Here is a 21201-nt window from a genome sequence, read left to right as displayed (position 1 = left end):
ACTCCCTTAGTTTGCAACAAGAAAACAAAATTTAGTTCCCTCTTTCTTTATTATCATTATTTTTTTCTTATAATTTCGTCTCCCTAACCCCCTTTCTGTCTTTGTCCGGCTAACCTATCCTGTCAAAAACTCTCTGATGTAATGTACTTTCACGTTGTGGAAAGTGAATTAATCAGAGTTTTATTATACTTGGTACTTGGCCAGTCCCAAGGAGTGCAACCCACTGAGATGGTATACATCCTCACATGCTTGCACTCTCTCAAATTGTGAGGATGTATACCATCTCAGTGGGTTGCACTCCTTGGGACTGGCCAAGTACCAAGTGTAATAAAACTCTCTGATGTCATGTACTTTGTGGAAATGTTGTTGTTGTGGAAAGTGAATGTATCGGGTCGGTTAAACGGTTAACTAAAAAGTAAGAATGAATAAAATAGAACCCAATAAAGTTCCACAACAAATGGGGGCTCTCAAGTTCATTGTGAGAGACTTGAGAATAAACTGGTGGCTGCAGACGTCTGAGTTTTTGAACTCGCAAGCAGAGAATAAAATTGAACCTGAAGGAGAGTGCTCTTGTTGTGGTCCAGTCATTTTGCTCTGCGTGTCTTTTACTTTTGTAATGAGATTTACACTGAGTCGACAAATGCAAAGAAAGGAGCAATGGAGAAGCAAATGTCATAGTCCCGATGGATTCTAAAATCCCACGCCCTGATCAGCAAATGTCGATCATGGTTCGAATCTCACACTCCTGATTCCAAATGTCGATCAGTCTGAAGCATTCTAAAATCCCACCCCACTTCTGAATGGCGTGGGGATTTGCATACCACACACCTGATCAAATTTCGTTAGGGTGCTGGGGTTCGAATCCCACGACCTGACAGAAAATGTCGCGGGGTGGTCGTGGTTCGAATCCCACTCCTGAACCCCAAATATCGTGGGGTGGCCGGCCCAAGTTAACCCCCGACCCAAATTTGTCGGGGTCGGGCGGTTAACACTGACCAACTTCCCGGGATGGCCGAGCAGTCTTTATTAAGATGAGGCGGACGCGTTGATCGACAGATTTTAACACATGCTCAAAGGGTATGGCGGAGGGCAACAGTGGAGGGGTGGAGGATTACGTCACAGGAGCACTGCACCAGGACAACACAGGGGGTTTAATCCACAAACCCATGACAATTACATGGGTAGTTTCTTCAAAAAGAAAACATTTAATGAACATACACAAATATTTACAAAGACAATAATGTGAAAGGAAATAAAGCAATAATAAATAAATAACTCCTTCTGTTGAGGCCTCGCACACAGACACAAATATAGACAAAGGGGTGACCGAAATGAACAAAAAACCTCCCTCCTTTTAAGTATACTGGTACTCAGCTTGGGCCAGAGCTGAGCCCCTTCAAACCCAGAATGGAGGCGCTTCCACAAACATGCACATGCAGGCAAAATGGCGCTTCTCTTGTAGCAGGGCACACGCGCGCAAAATGGCGCTTCTCGAGCAGCTTTCCACAGGAAGGCTCTGAATGTCCCAGCCTTCCGCTTTTCAAAGGAGCCTCCTGCGTCATGCGGTCCTCACACCGACCTCGTGTGTATGTGTGTGTGTTCTGCCGAACCAGACGGGAGCCTTTCTCAATCCCCCTGTGCAATGTGCCAGCCTCTCCTGTGCCTTCGATCACTCCCCTTTCTCCCATGCAGTCGGAACCTCCCACGCCTTCTCCAATGCGCCCTATATCCTCCGCCTCTGGGGCGTGGCCTGCTCGCCCCCAAACTCGGGAAGGCAGGGCTTCCTGTTTGTTGTGGTTTCAGGGACTCGTTTCCCAGCTTCATTGCCGAGCTGGCAATACAAAAAACATAAAGAAAGTCACAGAGGGCAATCACATGGGGGGGGGGGGGACTTATTTTTATTCCCTCGGCGAATTAACACCGCACCACCCCTCGTATGATGACATGTACCACTTGAGCTCACAGATTCCCTAACTTCGTTACATCGAGATGCTTATACTCACCCACAGACCATGCAACTCCACACAATGCTTAACTCTCTTAAATTGTTACATCCACCCCCACAACCATCTATATATATATATATATATATATATATATATATATATATATATATATATATATATATATATATATATATATATATATATATATATATATATATATAATATAATATATATATATAATATATATATATAATATATATATAATAAATATATAAAAACCTAATAAACAGGAATAAATTCCTGCGTGGGTCTGGTGTGAAAAATAAAAATTCTGACTTAACCTGAGACTTGATCCTGAGGATCTCATCACTTATGCGGAGACGGCCCAATGAGCTATTGAGTCTTTGAGATATCCTTAAAAATGTCTCGCACTCACACTGCAAGCTTTATAATGGCCAATGTCTTGCGTGCCTGCCAATGTCTTATAATGGCTAATGTTTGCGAACATACGGTTGTTTGTCCATGCTCTATCCTTTTTAACTGCTGAGCATTGAGCAAGCAAGCAGCTTGTACCATTTTAGGTCAGGCATTGGTATGATTTTGCCAGATTCGGGTTCAAACCGCTGACCCTCGGAGTGGATGTACTGACGATTAAGCCACCCAGTCTTGTACTAATGTAACTATTCTTTCTTAACTGTTGTATTATGTCACAGTTTCAGATATTCTACAAATGACCTTGTCCCACACGTGATATGAGGCGTGTAAAAGTATGATGCCCCAAACCATTCAGGAATGTTTATGCACCACCAAAACTAGGTACACATGCCGGTACTTTATGCTGTAGCTTCCAGCCAGTCACACTTGTTTCCAACCTGTGGGTGTTTCCTCATGCCATTGGTATATTAGTCGTCTTTTCGGCTTTTGAACTGCTCTGAAAAGGGTAAGAATACACATTTTGACCTCAATCCTACATGGAAGATTCCATTAAAAGCAATCTGCCTAAATATCCTATTTGTCTGACTATTGCACCTGTGCTTTCTTTTTTTTTTAATTGTAAAAATTAGCATTTTCTGAACCTCACTGTGTCTGATTTGGAATACTATTTGTTTGGTAGCTCAAATTATGGATCTGTCTCTTACTCATCTGATTTTGCTTTGGCTCTCACTTCTTCTTGGCCCAGACCAGAATGCTTCCTTAAAACATGACTGCCTCCTGGAGGAGTTGCTTTTCTGGACAGTCAAGTATGAATTTCCCCAAAAGATGGTTACTCTGCTTCTAAACATGCTGCCTCATCAGGATTACAAGGTGAGAGGTTTTTCTGCTGGCCATTAAGAGTACCATTCATGAATTAAAGTAAATATATAGGGTTTGGAATGATAAAATCTTTTATCTATCCCACTGGATTGTTCATCATAAACTTTTACTTGCTCATGTGAAATGATGATGTGTGACAGTTATCACACTCCTTGCTCCAAGACAAATAACGATGACCATATAAATACTGCACAACGTGTGGCCGGCCATCCAAAGTGCTGGATTACTGGAAAGTGTGCAGTATCACAAAAAATGCAGCAAATGTTTCAGAAATGCTTCATATTATGGAAGCTCATTGATTAAAGGCAATATATTTAATATTCAATTTGTGTACTGTAGATCTAAAAAGTGCATCTAAGTTTCTCATTTCCATCATGTTACAAATTGAGTACCGTAGTAGTGTTAAGCGGCTCTCATGACGTGTCGCAGACAGGCTTGTCGATTTATAGTAATTTTATGAAAAACAATTTTGATTGTTTCAAAACTTAGCAGAAGCGATAGAGTAATAAAATATATAGGGTGGAAAGGATTGTAAATGGAATTGACAGTAATAAAAAAAAAGTCTGCCATTTTTGTCTGGAGAGTGGGAGGAGAGGAGAGGAGTAGGCACACACTTGACAAACAAATTAATCACACTAGTTCCACAGTATGATGAGTTGGTCACATTCAGCGGCCACTGTTTGTGTACACCTATTGGACGTACATTAAATTGCAAAATCTCTCCGCCGGTTGCATCACCACTGCAGCGTGGCTGTGTAGTTAATGCAGTGCCCCTGCACTTTAGGGCATGAATTTGTAATTTGGCTGGGAGTACTGGCGATAACTCGCCTACTCTTTGCTAAAGACATAATGGGTTCTCTAACGTCCACCACCTCATGCGAGCAGACAGCTCCCGAGCCTAATATCCATCGCAGAGAGGGATTGCTTACTGCAAGGTGTAACACCCTGCCTGTGAAGCACCAATCCTGCAGTTTAGTTTGTAGTCTGATCGATGGTCAAACCTAAAACTCGACAGCTCAAAAGCAAGTGCATTTTACCGGCACCATTCTGTCGAGCACTTCCTCTGGAATTACACAACTGAGTTCCATGATTGCTTTTTTGCGGAAGTAGAGCAGTAGTAGCAGAGCATGACTCCAATCAATGAAAGTTACTTTTGTTTGTGGGCCAGTTAAATTATTGTTCTGCTCATCCTTATCTAATTTTTTTTTTTCTGGTGCTTGGCTACCAGATCACTTATTTTTTTGAACCATGCTTCAATGACACAGATCACCACGTAATGTCAGTCAGATAGTCCGATATCCGATCTGGCATGGAGCATTTTCCCATTACAGGTAAAGATGCAAGTCATGGGCAGAAGTAGCCTTTTCAGGTCTTTGTTGTTGTAGTTTTGAATGGTTAAAGTCCTCTCCTTTCTGCACATGCAAGTTTGATCGCCATGCATGTTCATCAACATTGTGTCTTTTTGATTTATCGATTTCAGGAGGGGCATGATGAAAAGTCTGCCCGAAAAGTGACCAAGGAAATGATTGCTTGCTACTTTCCGCAGATTAGACATCTACTTATCGTATTTCGCCAGAAAGCAAACGCCATCAAAAATCCTTTCGAGGTAGCTACATGAATATTAATTGAGTTGCTAAGCCATTATCAGTGTTATGAATCCCGTAAACAAAGCCAACTTGTTGCAAAGAATTATGTCAGCCTTCCTGAGCAGCGACTTGATTAATCGTCGAATCAACATTCGCTGTTCAGGAATACTGGCACAGAATGATGCGGACCATTGCCTCATTCTGAGGTAGCACTGCTGCATTGAGTACTTGGAATTGTTTTCCTCGTAATCGGTGTTCAAACCAGATGTTTCCCAGGCAAAAATGTGACAGTTAGAAATATAGTAAATGAGAGTTGTACTCTCATATACTATAGTAGTCTGCAGAGAATTACTGCAGGAAATTAATGTTATTTTTGGCTGGGGTTGTATCATGGGGCACGAGGAGTCGGGGTGCCAAGAAGGGATGGGGGTGCATCAAGGTGGTCAGGCACATTCCAAAAATGCACTGTATTCATGTAAAATTAGTTTCAATTGAGAAATTGCAAAAATGTACATCCAGTAGTCATCCTTCCGTGATAATTAATTTCTATAATTGGTGTAAGCTTTTCCAAAGAAATATTTGGAAACTTGGACAAAGTCCAATGCACACATTTACAAAAGTTTGTCAGGATATTTCCATTTTGAACGCTTATTTTTTTCAAAGCGAGTTTGAACTGAGCACAATCGGCAGATTATCTTTTACGCTCCATTTCATAGTTTTGTATTTCTGACAACTCCCAACACATTTGCAATTAAATTGAGAATTGCTCACAATCATCATATATTTAGCATCAGTTTTGAAGCATTTTTTTCAGCAGAGCTAAAAATGTATCTCCATCTCAGAAATTATATTTTATTTGTTTGCAAATTTTGACCCAATTACATTGTGGCAGGTCGCCTATTATATTTAGAGGTCAAACTGAAAACAGTACTTTAACTAGAACACTCGGTAGAGCGCATGCCTCCGCCCATATCTGGAATCAGATCATCGCCAAAATAGAATTAATTCGTCCTTGTCACACATCCAACGTGTCAACCAAGTTTTATTTATTTATTTATTTTGTCTGAATAGGTCCAACACTTCTAGAGATGTCGTGCTATACATCGGTTGTAGTCCTATCACTCAATGGTGAAGGAGGAGATTGGGACCATACTCTGTGCAGAGCGTTAGTGCTGCTTAAGCAGTCTCCTTGGCTATTGGGCGCAATCATGGATGGGTCGCCACTCCGCCACAGTATACCAGCATGCTGGCACTCATTTTGCCGACCTCGGAAGGATGACAGGCCGAGTTCACCCCACCTGGTATTAATTCAACAGCTGAGCGGGATTTGAATTCAGGACCCGAGGATCCAAAGCCCGCCACCCGAACCATTAAGCGAACAGCAGGCATAATGGTGAAGAATGAATAATAAAAAAAAAATCTCGGATCTGGAGCCGGATTCGGATAGTCACCAAAATTGAATAAATCTGTCCTTGTCACATGCCCAACGTGTCCACCAAGTTTTGTCCAAATCTGGGGGGAAATCGCAGGCATAGCACGGGGTGCAAGACTGGAGAGGAGACTGTGGAAGACAGAAAGACCACCGACCTGTCTGCGGTGAGAGAGTGAGAGACCCAAAGACTCAGCCTCACCGCGGGAGATATCAATGATCCTAAATGCCTTGGTTTCCACAGTGTGAAGCTGAGACAGGTGGGAGTCAGGAGCACCAGCCCAGAGGGGAGAGCAGTACTCCACCAGGCTGTGGACAAAAGCTTTGTTTGTGGTCAGGAGCTCAGGTGGGCCGAGTAAGGACTTTGCACAACAGAGGATTCCCAGTCGGCGACTGGCTTTTGAGGCCAGGTTGGAAATGTGGCTTTCCAAGGAAAGATCATGGCAGATAGTGAGACCCAGAAGCTTGTATAAAAGGACTTCTTCCAGAGGATAGTTGAGAAAGTAGATGGGTTGGGGGCAGGGGTGGGGGGAGGTTCTAAACGGTCCTTTCGGAGAGACATAGTGAGAGTGTGAGATTTGTCAGGATTGAAAGACATGTTTCACGTGTTGGACCAGTTTGTGATTTTATCCAGATCTGCAGAGAGCAAAGAAGCTGCTGCTTGCTGGTGTGAGGGATGACAGATGGTACAGCAGAGGGTGGAGTCATCAGCAAAGTGATAAAGAGGATTTTCCAGAGAGCCAAAGAGATCATTGATGAAAACCAGAAAAAGAACAGCACCCAGAATGCTGCCTTGAGGAACTCCAGCCTGGACAGGAAGAGGGGATGAGAGAACTCTATTTAGGGCCACACGTTGGCTGTGACGGAAGAAGTCTGCGAGCCATGAGTGGAGATGGCCTTGGAAAGACGCAGGAAGAGAGTTTGGTGAGCAGGGCAGGGTACCAGACTGTGCCAAAAGCACACGATATAATATGTCGAGGGCAGGGGTTCTCAACCAGGGGGGAATTCCCCCCCCCCCGGGGGGAATTTTAGGGTTTCAGGGGGGAATTGGAACCACAGATTGACAGACTCAAACTGTTGGAATATTGATCTTTCTAAAACTGCAATTCTACTTTGTTCTCTTTTGTTCTCCTCTTAAAACAACTACCAAGGCGTCAGATATTTTGGAAAAGGTTTCATCCTTTGAAGCAGAAAATCTTTTGTGGGATAATGTCTGTGGGTGCACCACTAACAGATGGAGCACCAGCTACGTTGGGGACAAAATCTGGATTTCAAGTTTGTGTGAAAAAGTGAGCTCCAAAAGTGAAAGGCATTCATTGTATGATCCATCGTCAGGCACTGGCCTCAAAAACATTCCAGCTCCACTAGGGAAGGTTTTGGATCAAACAATTCAAATTGTGAATTTTGTCAAAGGAGGAGCTCTCAACTCATGACTTTTCAAACAGTTATGTATTGACATGGATGAAGGCCATGATTTGCTTATTTTCCACACAAATATTTGATAGCTTTCAAGAGGAAATGTAACCGAACATGTATTTGAGCTTGAGGGGAGCTCAAATTATTTTTTGAAGTTCAGGGTAAGATGGAATTTTTTGCCTGGCTGGATGATGAGGAATGGATCATGTGCCTTGCCTATTTGGTTGACATTTTTGAGCATCTGAATAAATGGAATCTTCAGATGCAAGGAAGGAATACAAACATCATAAAATTCATGGATTCCTTGAAAGCTTTCATGAGCAAGCTTGACAATGGTCAAGCTCAAAAATGTTGCAATGTTTGAGAAACTCTTATCAATTCTTGTTGCTGGTGGTGAAGACCAAGTGCTTCCAGAATTTAAAAAAAAATGAAATTTTGCAGCATTTCACAGCACTGGAAAATTAATTCAGCTGATATTTTCCTGAACATGGTGATGAGTTTGATTTAGTGTGAAATCCATTTAAATTGTCAGTTGAAAAAGTTCCTGATTGTCAAGATGAATTTCTGGTGCTGAAGACTGATTCAGGAGCAAGAGATATGTTTGATGAGAAATCAATCGCAGAATTTTGGCCCTCGATGTGTGATTCCTACCCAATAGTGGCAGAAAGAGCTATCCATGCATTTCTTCCATTTGTGTCGACATATCTTTGTGAATCAGGCTTTTCAACTCAGTTGCAAATGAAAACGAAGTAGATTGGAGGTTGAAAATGATCTGCGTTGTGCCCTGCGTTCAAGCACTCCTCTGCATATCCAAGAATTGGGGAAGAAAAAACAATCACAGGTTTCTCATTGACTGTAATCTTTATCAAAATACAATTAATTGCAATACCCTGTCATTCTATTGAAGTTTTTGTTTATTGAAGTATGCTTCAGTAACTTTAGTCTGTTAAGTAATTAGTTATGAATATTAAAAAAACTACTTTTATTCAAGCTTTAAAATCCATCAGCATTTTCTATTGCTATTAAATTTGTAAAACTCCACTATTAAAATAATCCTAGTAAATGTATATGTACTAATAGAGAAAAAATAAAAGATTTTCAATATTATATGCATATTATTTGAAATGCACCTTTTGAGTCAGACAATCTTGGAAAGGGAGGGATGACATTCTTACATATGGTGAAAAGGGTGCATGGGGCAAAAAAGGTTGAGAACCACTGTTCTAGGGATTGGCTCTGATTTCATATCTGGCATTGAGTGCCTCCATCCATTGTTGGGAGAGAAGAAGCAGCATATCCAGGGTAGAGTGACCTGGTCTGAAACCAAATTGATGATCAGAAATCAAGCCATTGGAGAAGAGGAAGGATTTAATGTCTGAAGTGATAATGGATTGTATAACCTTGCTGATGATTGGGAGAAGGCTGATTGGTCTGTAGTTGCAGGGATCTGTTTTTGCACCTTTTTATGCAGGGCGGTAATGCTTGCTGATTTCCAAGTGGATGGCAGATGACCTTGAGCAAATGAGAGGGTGAGCAAGAGCAGAGGAGCAAGTTTTGAGGACACGTGGGCTGATGCCGCCTGGATCGGTTGCAGAATCTGAGTTGAGGTTTGATAGCAACCTCTCCACTTTGTCAGATGAAAAGGACACAGAGTCCAGGGACAGTTAGGTGTGACTGGGTAAGGTGGGTACAGGAGCGATTTGGTTTCGGACACAAGATTTAGATGTAAACACCGAGTTTAGGCATTCAGCCTTTTCACGTGCGGTATCAGCAGTGCAGGCATTTGACGTAAGGGAGGCAAAAGAGGGGGAACATACACCAGAAACAGATTTGATTTGATGCCATCAGGATTTTGAGGAGCGAGAGAGGTTTGATAGTTCAGACTTGAGATTCGAAAGATGTTGTTTTCTTGCTCTCTTGAGGGTAGACACTAATTTGTTCCGAGCTTTATGGAAGGAACTGAGATTACCCTCAGTTGGGTTTGCTCTCCATAAGGTAAAAGGCAAGCTTTTTTCAGGATAACTGCCTCGCCACAAGCTTCAGTGAACCATGGGGCGGGAGGAAGGGGAGGACAACTGAAAACGGGAGGGGATGAATCTGTGCATGAGGGAGAGAAAGTTTTTATTTGAAAGAATTCCCAGGACGAGTTGATGTTGGAGAAATTAGCAATGGGAGACCAGTCTGGAAGTTTGATGACTGCTTGGAGACCCTGCCAGTCAGCCGGAGGAAAATGCCAAACTCGACGGCGCTGAGGTGGTTCTCTAATAATAGCCAGAGAGATGTCCACTTTGACAAGCACGTGGTCAGAAGAACCGATTGGAGTGGAGGAAGAACAGCAGATATTTTCATGGAAATTAAAAATCTGAAAAAATCAGATCCAGCAGAGATGGAGTACCCGTTGGTTGAGATCCGGGTCAGGAAGTTGACAGATTGAGTCAGTCCCAATGAGTTGCAGAAGTCTTTTGCTGAAGTGCCATGGTAGGTGAGAGAGGTATCCACACCGAGCCAACTGGCATGATGACAATTGAAGTCACCACATATGAGGAAGAGAGAGTTCGGAAGAGAGGATAGAAGTTGGTCCATGTTTTTGGATAGTGAGGTGTAAATGGAGTCATCACTGTTTGGTGGATGGTACAAAGACATGAGGTGAGAGTGGAGGGGGAGCCACAGCCAGAGGTGTTCCTGGGGGTGTGGGGGAGTGAGCACAGTGAATGGAGAGTGAGGAATAGTGTCTTTGAAGAGAGCAACTTCTTCACTCAGACGAGGCTCAGTTCTGTCCAGAGTCCCTCTCAGGAGGGAGTTACTCCGGAGTCAGAGACGTCTTGTGGGAGGAAAGTTTCTGTTAGGCAGATTATCTCTGGTTTGTCAGTGGCAACCTGTATGGAAAGATCTGTTAGGTTTGAGCAAAGGCCACAGATATTTGAGGTCTACACTGTTAATGAAGAGGGAGGAGAGGAGGCTTTGGGTGCAGGGGAGGGGGAGGGTCAGACAGGGAGGAGGTGGGGGGGGGAGGTAAGGAGAGTTGTTGAAAGAGTGTGGGGGATTGCAGAAGAACTAGGGGAGGGGCTGGATGAGGAGGAGAAAAGGTTCTGTGGTGCTGGGTTGAGGTATAGTGGGGAGTAATAAGAGAGGGGTCAGAAGGCAGTCGAGGATTTAGGCGTTCGAGTGATGAGATGGAGGAGGGAGGGAAGGGGAAGGAAGCAGCTTTGTCGATGTGAGGGGGGGCAACTTTGAGAAGGGTGGGTGAAGTGGAGTGAATGGAGGGAGAAGGTTGAGTGGGGAGAGTTGAGGGAGAAAGGTGAGGGGGAGTTTTTGAGAAAGGTCTGGGGGAAGTGTGTGATGGTTGCTTTGAGAGGGAGGGGTCTGTTGACCTTTTGGTCTCTGTTGACATTTTGGCCGAGGTTGACCTGAAAAATAATTGGTTGTTTAATTCAGCGACATGGTCTGCAAATCCTCTTCAAATTTCAAGTGAATGGGGGTGAAAATTGAGGATTTTATCAATCTCACCTAAGTTGTTGACCTTTTGGCCTATGTTGACCTCAAAAATAATTTGTGGTTGACTTCAGTGACTTGATATGCAAATCCTCTTCAAATTTCAAGCTAATCGGATGGAAATTGAGGATTAAAAAAAATTGACAAAGTTATCCTGTGTTGACCTTTTTATCTTTGGACCTCAAAATCGATAGGCTTCTTGCTTATGACCAACTCTACCTGGTGGTGAAGTTTTGTGAAGATCGTACTAAAACTGTGACCTGTAGGCAATTGACATAAAACCAGACAGAACAATGCACGTGACCAACCAATATAAGAATGTGAAAAATATTCGATTTTCACAAGTAACAAACACAGCCAGATTGGGGTGAAAACCTTTGTTCACCTTCGGTGGGCAGAGGTTTAAAGACAAAACCTTTTAACAATGCACTGCCATGCCGATGTTTTATAGACTGCAGAAGATCTGAGAATTAACGATCTATATTGATGTGGATAAGCATGTTGGCTCGCACACTTGTTGGCACCGAAAGTGATTTTGAACTCCCCTCCGGTTATTTTTGGAATGGGTTCGGCTAATGAACAATCTATATCAAAATAGATATATGCGTGCGGACTCGCACATTCGCCGACTGACACAGACCGATTAAAATCCATTTGGGAGTGGGCAAGCCGAATAACGTTGCAATGAAGTTAATTTTTTTTTTGGCCGCCATGATCAACGTGAAGGAACAGGAGATGACAGAATGCACAGAAGTTATTGATCTCATTTTGAGGTTGTTTACCTCGAAGGAGAAGAGATGTCTCAACAAGAATGCCTCATATATGGGTCGTTGGGGAAGGTGGGGGGGGGGGGGTGTTATTCAAATGAGAAAACTGAGCAAATCAAAATAAAAACCTGTACCTTTTCCCAAAAGATGAGCGAATGTTATGAATTTTAGAGGCTCGTTTCAAAAGGCCTCGTAACAGTTTGGCTGGCTTCCATCCATCTCTCTATATTTTTGTACAATACTGCAGGGGATTGCATTGGCTCCCCTTAAAATGTGTGGGGCAAAGGGATGCAGCGACACACTGTGCCTTGCTGTATCGCACTGGTGTTCCGAGCCTTGCTCACTTCCGTGACTATACTCATACAGCCATCCCTGTTATGTGCTTAACGCGTGTATTATTTGCTATTTCGGACTTGAACTCCAATATTCAAGCCGCCTTGTTGAGACCGCCCATACACATTGTGCTGCTAAATACTCATTTCCTAATGCTGCAGCTTATATGGGAGATAAATAAAGCTATTGATTAAAATGATTTTGAAAAATTAATGAACTTGTTGAATGAACTTAAGAAAATTAATGAACTTTCATTGGGAATGGACTCGTTCATGTACAGGTTTTAAAATGATTATTACAACCAGTTAGGTTGCAGGGGACTATCGTGACTCAGGTGCTATGAAACCAACCTTTTTGGATGCTTGAAAGGATCATCGCGTTATGGGATGGTGGTTGGACTAAGTTGGCATTAAAAGTGGAAAGCGTGCGGTGCAATCTGCTGCAAGTTTTCATGATTGAAACCTTGAAAGAAAATGAATAAAGTATTTTTTTTTCTTTTTTTTTTGTTACTGCTTGCCAAGGTATTTGTGAGCAGCGTTTTAGGTGGAATTGGTAAAGTCTAGCTGAATTGACCTCGCTGGTGGTTCGATTCCCATGTCGCTCAGCAGACATTTCCACATCCTATAACGAAGTGGCAACCTGGACAAGGTTTGTCATTGGCCATGGAAATGTTCATGACTTGTTATGAGCAGCCCGATGCTCCTTCAAGGGTATGAGCCTCCACAACCTTAATTGTTTTCTCCTTCAAGGGGAACTGAAATGCAATGTTTTTTTGGGTTTTTTTTGTCTGCAAATCATTGAGAATCATTAATCACCATTTAATTTGAAGGGAAAAAAATGTGAAATTTTTGAAAAAAAAAAAAACAACCCCCCCCAAGAATGTCCATTTTCGATTTTGCCAACGATGTCACATTATGAACTCACCTTGATCTGAACGGCGGCTGTACAAAGCAAAAGTGCATTTCGAGCTCGGATTCCGATACCGATTCCACTGTCATGAGTAACGCTGATGGTTCTCAAAATGTTGAGACTGATCAGTGGAATTTTGAAGAAACGATTGGAGACAAAATTATTGATGGAAATGCTTTCGGGGAAATTGTGTAGCCGAATCGTTTTGAGCCATGTGTGAGCGAATCAGAGGAAGAAGGCAGAAGTGTTTGTGAAGATGAAAACACTGGTCACATGATAACTTCAGCTCGTTTTGGTTTGATTTTCCATTCAATTAACGGTTTATAAGGGAATGATTTTTGAATTGATAAATCGGTTTATCTATTACTTGAGCAGAAATACCCATCATCACCCAACAGCACAGGCACTGCCCAGCACCCTCGGACTTCGTGGACAAAATCGGTGACTAATACTTTGCCTCATTGTTGCAGCCTGACCAGGTGTCTTGTTATGGCATCATCCCGTTTTATACTTTTCCCGGATGTCATTTGTGTTCGTGCTGTGTCCCACCATCTTGTCCGTGAGGTGTCGATATCCCTCACCAGTGGATGGAGATTGTGGAGAGAAGGAAGGTGTAGGGGGTGGGGTCTGGGATGGTGGTGGGGGGGTGGGATGGTGGTGTGTATTGTGGGGTGATGGTGGAGGGGGGAGATGGTTCTGTTCATTGAAAATGCTGAGAAAACAACCCTGAAAGTTTTAACGCCCTCATTCAAATCCTCTCGGAGTAGTAGATGATGATGCATACTTTCTCTCCACTATCCCTCCAATATATAGATGGTGGTTCATTTGATTTGTAGAAATTTGTGTTGATAATAGATAATTATTTTCAGGTGCTCTTGTAGTAACTGCCAGGCAATGACAATAGGTGTTTGATTCACTGCTCAAATTTTCTGTGTACATGTGCCGGTAGCTGGGTGGAGTTGGTGTTACAGTTTTGAGCGATGGCTGTTTCTTATGCTTGATCATGGGGGATGGCATCCTCTCTCAATCGTGGCGGATAACCACAAGATCTTGCCATCTCCGTTGTTTCATAACGGTGCTCTGTAACATGTTCCGAGCACAAAAGCAAACATTTGTAGGCCCGATCCACACGCGAGTATTTTGGACAAACCTCGGCCAATTGCTGGCAAACATAGGGTGTGTCGGCCATTGGTGTAGCATGAAACGATCTCAATTTGTATTGCAACCACTAATGACACCTGCACTCTGCACTCAGCATATTCAAAAATTATTTCCTATTCGAACAGCTGGCCATGTTACCCGTAAACAATGCGGAAGTGGCTCTCACCTTCATGGTGAGACGTCACAGCTAATCCAGCAGAAGAAGAAAAATATTTTGTCTGTAACTTGAAAAATTACCCACTTTATAAATCGGAAATCAGAAAATGACACATCATATCCATTTTGTAGGGTATCAAGGCATAGATTAGCATCGAGGTGGTCTGAGCGTTTTGGTTTCCCCTTTAAATCTACCAGGGTTTCCTCCATTGATGCTTTCAATTTTATAGCTTTTTTCTGGTGTGAGCATGTTTTGTCGTTCACGCTAGTGCCTACCTGTAAATTTTCTATTGCTTTGCCTTTGCAGGTGGCGTTCATCAAGACGTTTGTCCAGCACTACTCATTCGTCATGCACACACTGATGCACAGCCATGAGGCAGACACCCTGTCAAACCGCATTGTGCATATCAGCGTGCAGCTGTTCAGCAGTGAAGAGCTCGTTGCGCAGGTGCTAGATGAGTGCCACCTTCTCGAGATCATGGTCCATATCTTGTTGGGAATGGTCACAACTTGTCTGCTCAAGGGTGTGTTGCATTACAAATTCGTTTTTACCACTATTCCTTCATATGCATCATCATTATTTCCACTTTTTTATGCATCATCATAAAGGAATGAATATTGAACAAAAACAAGTCATCTGTTGATCTACTGTATATATATCTATATCTATATACAGTCATGTGCCGCTTTACGACGTTGCGGTCAACGACGGATCGCATATACGACGGTGGTTCCATAAGATTATAATGGAGCTGAAAAAGTCCTATCACCGAGTGATGTCGTAGCGCTGCCAGTCGTATAAAAGTACATAATACTTCATAGTGATAATAAATGACAGTGTGGCCCCGTTATAATGTGATCGTTGAGGTCCATAAAATGTCATCGCGAAAAAAGCAGGGTCGTGCTAAATCGGGATTCAAGGAAATCAGCTTTCAAACTGAACCAATGTTTCCACGTTTACCTTCCAGCAATTAATACCTTTGAATTGAAGAATTACGCGAATAAATCGTTGTTTTTGCAGTCGAAATTAAAACACAAATTTATTTTTAGTGAAGCTTTTTATGTTGCGAAAACAATCGCACTGCTCCGAAAATATATCACACAATTGACAGGTGCTCGTTTATTCATTTGTAAATTATAACATCGATGCAATGATTACGTATTTATAAAATCCAAACGCTATTTATTCGCCTTTCTATAATCGATGCGAGAGGAGATTGTAAGCAGCCGCTAACACACATGGCTGTCATGACCAGCACAAAGGTAAAACTAACGCGTCTTCCATCTCTCTTGGATGTGTATTACAATTGCCGACAGTATTCAGTACAGTAACATGTTGTACAGGTTTGGAGCCGAGGAGCAATAGGCTACACCATCTAGCCAAGGTGTGTAGTTGTCTTTTCCATCGAGGTTTGTGTAAGTACGCTATGATGTTCGAACAATGACGACATCGCTTAACGACGCATTTCTCAGAACGTATCGCCGTCGTTAAGTGGCGCATGACTGTGTGTGTGTGTATATATATATATATATATATATATATATATATATATATATATATATATATATATATATATATATATATATATATATATATATATATATATATATATATATATATATATATATATATATATATTTCTTCTTCTTCTTCTTCTTCTGGCTGCTCCCGTTAGGGGTCGCCACAGCGGATCATCAATTATGATCCGCATAATGATTTGGCACAGGTTTTACGCCGGATGCCCTTCCTGACGCAACCCTGGTCGCCTCTTACGAGACAGGGTTATGGTATATATATATATATATATATATATATATATATATATATATATATATATATATATATATATATATATATATATATATATATATATATATATATATATATATATATACATACATATAAACAGACATACTCGTTTTGGTCCCTTAGGTGAGATATCTCGGTAAGTATATGTGTAGTTAGGCCCAAACCCGTTGTCTAGTGGGAATACATGTCATTCATGCGTGCTGCGACTCTTCAGGATAGCCGTTTTTCTTTTACTATCTTTATTTTGGACCAACCGCCATTGTTACCACCGCCAACCGCGTCTCACCAGTCGTCACAACATCAACCACCCACCACAACGCCGCTTCACCACAACAGCCACGACCTTTCCCGTCACACCTCGCAACCGTCGCATCGCCACCGTTCTTGCGCCGCTTGTGGGTACCGGTATTGGACTCGTGCAGGGCGCGCGCCGAACAGCGTGTACAAAACCACGGATTTTCCGCTCCAAAAACGGATCAAAAACGACACACGCCCACTTTTGTTCCGTCCAATCGGTGAGCGAGGGGCGATTTGGCCCCGCCTCCAGGGCGTTGGAGGGCGGTCGCTATATGCAAATTCATGGATCAAAATGCATTCACGCCCACTTTTTCTCGGGCCAATGGGGAGCGAGGTGAAAGGTCGAAGGCAGGGGGTCAAAGGCGAAGCCACGGGGCTTATATAAGCGACCGCGTTCGGCAGTAGGGTTGAGTTAAGACTTCGCAGTCGGTGGAGTTGGGAAGAAGAAGAAGAAGAAGTTGTTGGTCGTCGTCGTCGTCGTGTGCGTTGGAGTCGGAGCGAAGAGGACGGAGCTGTGGAGAGGCGGCGAAGGCAGACGAGGGGGTGCTCGTGTCGTGCCGGGAGCTGCACACCAGGGAGGCCGACGGCACGACCTGGTCGAGGTGGAGACGCTCGTCGCGGGACTCGAGACAGAGTGAAAATCCTCCTTTCCCCGAGCATCAGCAACCCCCTCCTGTTTCCCCCCGCGCTGAGATAGTGCGACCAAGGGGGCCCCTTTTCCCACCCCCTACCAGACACTGTCCGCGAGGCCCGCGGAGTTGAGGCACCATCGCCGCTCCGCGTCTCATCACCAGACGGGTAGGCCCGACCCGGTCTCGGCCTCAGGCCCGCCTCATCCTTGAGGGTGTTCTTTTTCTTGGTTTTGGGTATGTGTTGTCGGCGCCGTCTGTAAAGTAGAATTGTATAAGTGTTGCCGTGTGCTCGGTAGTCGGTATTAGCTCTGCATTGTGTCTTCGCTTTTACATTTGCTTTTTGTGTAAAATTGCATTGTGTTTCTCTTCTTTTCTATGTGCTTTTGGTGGAATTGTATATGTGTGCTTTCCGTTCATCGCGAATAAATGTGCTTTATGTTGAACTGTTTCCCGCTTCGCTTCTTCATTTCCCTCATTGAATCCTCATCTTGCTTCACGTAAAGGGTTGGTAGTGGGCTGAATACGCCCGATAATTAATCGTACCGTCGAGGCCGACGATAACACCGCTCGGTTATCCCGATAGTACGGAACGGGTCGCTTAAGTGGCCCGTGTCCGAAGTCGACCTGCGGCGAGGTGCGATCGCCCGGTCTACCCTCCGTGTGGGTACTTAGGTAGGTCGAATTTGGCGAGCAACCCTCTCCCACGCGGGGGCCGATTGGCTCGATCGCGGTGAGACCGAAAGGTCCACCCGTGACTGGTTCCCGGCGTTAGTCCGAGAGGGTCACGACTGGATTGTCCGTCCGGTGGGCGACGTGCCGCGATTCGAGTTACGTGGCCGTCAGCACGCCGGCGGGCGCGAATCCGTAACAATATATATATTGTTACGTTTGAGGGGGGGGGTATACATTCAAAGGGTAATTAGGATGTTTAATTAGGTATGCCATGCTGTTTGAGTTTACCAGGATCTCGATGTAATAAGTAGTAATTCAGTGGTGATAAGTTGTCTAGTAAATGTTCATTTCTTCAAGGGGGGAGATGATAATTGTCACGTAATTAGATAGGGACACGGGATAGGGTAAGTGTGTCTGCGTAAACCCCTTTTGGTATTCTCTGAAGATTGGCCGTGACGTCACAGGACAGTGCAGCGGATGGCTCCGCCCTGTGATCACGATTGGCGGAAGGCGATGGCGGTGGGTCAATAAACGGCTCGATAGGGAGTGACGAGGACGAAGGATAAAAAGGTTCTGTTCGGGGTCGAAAAGGAAGAAGAAGAAGATTACAACCAAACGATTGTGTTTTTTTGGTGTGGAAGCTGTGGCGGCAGAGAGCGTCCTGGTTGTTGGGCTGAGTCGATCGTGTTCTTGATCGTGTCTGGGAGCCTTGCCGAGCCTCGTGCCTCACTTTGGTTGGCTCTGGGGTTCTGCTGACTCGGAGTACGGGGTCGGGTGGCGGGCGGACCTGCCTCCCTCTCCTGCTCGCGGCTTGGCGCCGGAGCTGGTTCCCTGGCGGCTGTGGGCGGACTTGGGCCAGGACCAGGAGGTCGACAGCACCGCGGTTTCTCCTGCCCCCCCTGGCGAGAGCAAGGCCGGCTCGTCTGGCGCCGATCCAGGGACAGTTGCGTCCACACCACGGTCCAGCCTGACCACCAGAGATAGCTACGTTTTGTGTGTGTGTGTGTGTGTGTGTGTGTGTGTGTGTGTGTGTGTGTGTGTGTGTGTGTGTGTGTGTGTGTGTGTGTGTGTGTGTGTGTGTGTGTGTGTGTGTGTGTGTGTGTGTGTGTGCTTGGCGCCTTAGAAGGTTTGAGATCTCTTTATTCATTGGAATTGTCTGTGTTTTTCCCCACGCCCGATCCCACACCATCCCGTCGAATCGCCCCGGATCCCTCTTCTTGCCGAGTCTTGTTATTTCTAGTAATAATAAAAAGGAATAAACATCATCAACTCAGTGAAAAGTGACTCGTGCCACCTTCCTCGTCCCGTTTGCGGTAGAGCGATTAGAACCGCCATGTTTGGGTTATAAACAAATAAATCGCCTCCATCGTTTCGGCTCATTCTACGTTGGCGGGACTGTTCAAGTCCCGTGGACGTCACAATATATATATATATATATATATATATATATATATATATATATATATATATATATATATATATATATATATATATATATATATATATATATATATATATATTGTTGCGGATTCGCGCCCGCCGGCGTGCGGACGGCCACGTAACTCGAATCACGGCACGTCGCCCACCGGACGGACAATCCAGTCGTGACCCTCTCGGACTAACGCCGGGAACTAGTCACGGGTGGACCTTTCGGTCTCACCACGATCGTGCCAATCGGCCCCCGCGTGGGATAGGGTTGCTCGCCAAATTCGACCTACCTAAGTACCCACACGGAGGGTAGACCGGGCGATCGCACCTCGCCGCAGGTCGACTTCGGACACGGGCCACTTTAAGCGACCCGTTCCGTGCTATCGGGATAACCGAGCGGTGTTATTCGTCGGCCTCGACGGTTCGATTAATTATCGGGCGTTTTAGCCCACGACCAACCTTTTACGTGAAGCAAGATGGAGATTCAATGAAAGAAAAGACGAAGCGAAGCGGGAAAACAGTTCAACATGAAGCACATTTATTTCGCGATGAACGGAAAGCACACATATACAATTCCACCAAAAGCACATGTAAAAGAAGAAGACAATGCAATATGACACAAAAAGCAAATGCAACAATGCAGATCTATCCGACTACAGAGCACACGGCAACACTTATACAATTTTACTTCACAGACGGCGCCGACAACACATGTACCCAAAACAAAAGAAAAAGAACCACCCTCAAGGATGAGGCGGGCCTGGGGCCGAGACCGGGTCGGGCCTACCCGTCTGATGATGAGACGCGAAGTGGCGGTGGTGCCTCAACTCCGCGGGCCTCGCGGACAGTTTCTGGTAGGGGGGGAAAGGGGCCCCCTTTGTCGCACTATCTCAGCGCGGGGGGAAACAGGAGGGGGTTGCTGATGCTCGGGGAAGGAGGATATCACCCTGTCTCGGGTCCCGCGGCGAGCGTCTCCTCCTCGACCTCGGTCGCGTTGCTGGCCTCTCCCTCTGCAGCTCCCGGCACCGACGCGAGCACCCCCTCGTCTGCCTTCGCCGCCGCCACCTCTCCACAGCTCTGTCTACTCGCCCTCTCCGTCTCCTCTCTTGGCTCGTCCCAACTCTTCACTCTTGACTTCTCCCACTTCTTTCCAGCTCCACCGACGACTCTCTTGAACTCCTCACAACTGAACTGCCTTGACTGACGAACGCAGCCGTTTATATAAGCCCCGTGGCTTCGCTCCTTCACCTTTGACCCTCTGCCTCCGACCCTTCACCTCTCTAACCGACTCCCCATTGGACCGAGGAAAAGTGGGCGTGAATGCTTTTTGATCCATGAATTTGCATATAGCGACCGCCCTCCAACGCCCTGGAGGCGGGGCCAAATCGCCCACGCTCTCCGATTGGACGGAACAAAAGTGGGTGTGAGTTGTTTTTGATCCGTTTTCTGCGGAAAGTCCGTGATGTTTTTGAATACGCTGCTCGGTGCGCGCCCTGCACGAGTCCAGTATCGGTGCCCACGAGTGGCGCGAGATGGTGTGGATGCGATGGTGGCGAGTTGTGACGGTAAAGGTCGTGGCGGTTGTGGTGAAGCGGTGTTGTGGTTGGTGGTTGTTGTTGTGAAGCGGCGTTGTGGTTGGTGGTTGTTGTTGTGAAGCGGCGTTGTGGTTGGTGGTTGTTGATGTGTAGCGGCGTTGTGGTTGGTGGTTGTTGGGAAGCGGCGTTGTGGTTGGTGGTTGTTGTGAAGCGGCGTTGTGGTTGGTGGTTGTTGTTGTGAAGCGGCGTTGTGGTTGGTGGTTGTTGTTGTGAAGCGGCGTTGTGGTTGGTGGTTGTTGTTGTGAAGCGGCGTTGTGG

The 21201-nt window shown here is 44.8% G+C and overlaps 1 protein-coding gene across 1 annotated transcript in view; it reads left to right on the top strand.

The window, feature by feature from the left end:
- UBR3 (ubiquitin protein ligase E3 component n-recognin 3) overlaps nt 1–21201 on the top strand; it is a 226773-nt gene that overhangs the window by 29110 nt on the left and 176462 nt on the right. The window contains exons 5-6 of the mRNA XM_085872189.1: nt 3127–3251; nt 14817–15033. Of these exons, the coding sequence (XP_085728315.1) occupies nt 3127–3251; nt 14817–15033 (342 nt within the window). The remainder of the gene's footprint in view (nt 1–3126; nt 3252–14816; nt 15034–21201) is intronic.

Source organism: Eptatretus burgeri, chromosome 3, assembly GCF_056783735.1.
Source record: "Eptatretus burgeri isolate ZD-2024b chromosome 3, Ebu_testis_v1, whole genome shotgun sequence".
Lineage (NCBI taxonomy): Eukaryota > Metazoa > Chordata > Myxini > Myxiniformes > Myxinidae > Eptatretus > Eptatretus burgeri.
The sequence above is the reverse complement of the archived record's forward strand: the minus strand, read 5'-3'. Positions and strand labels throughout refer to the sequence as shown.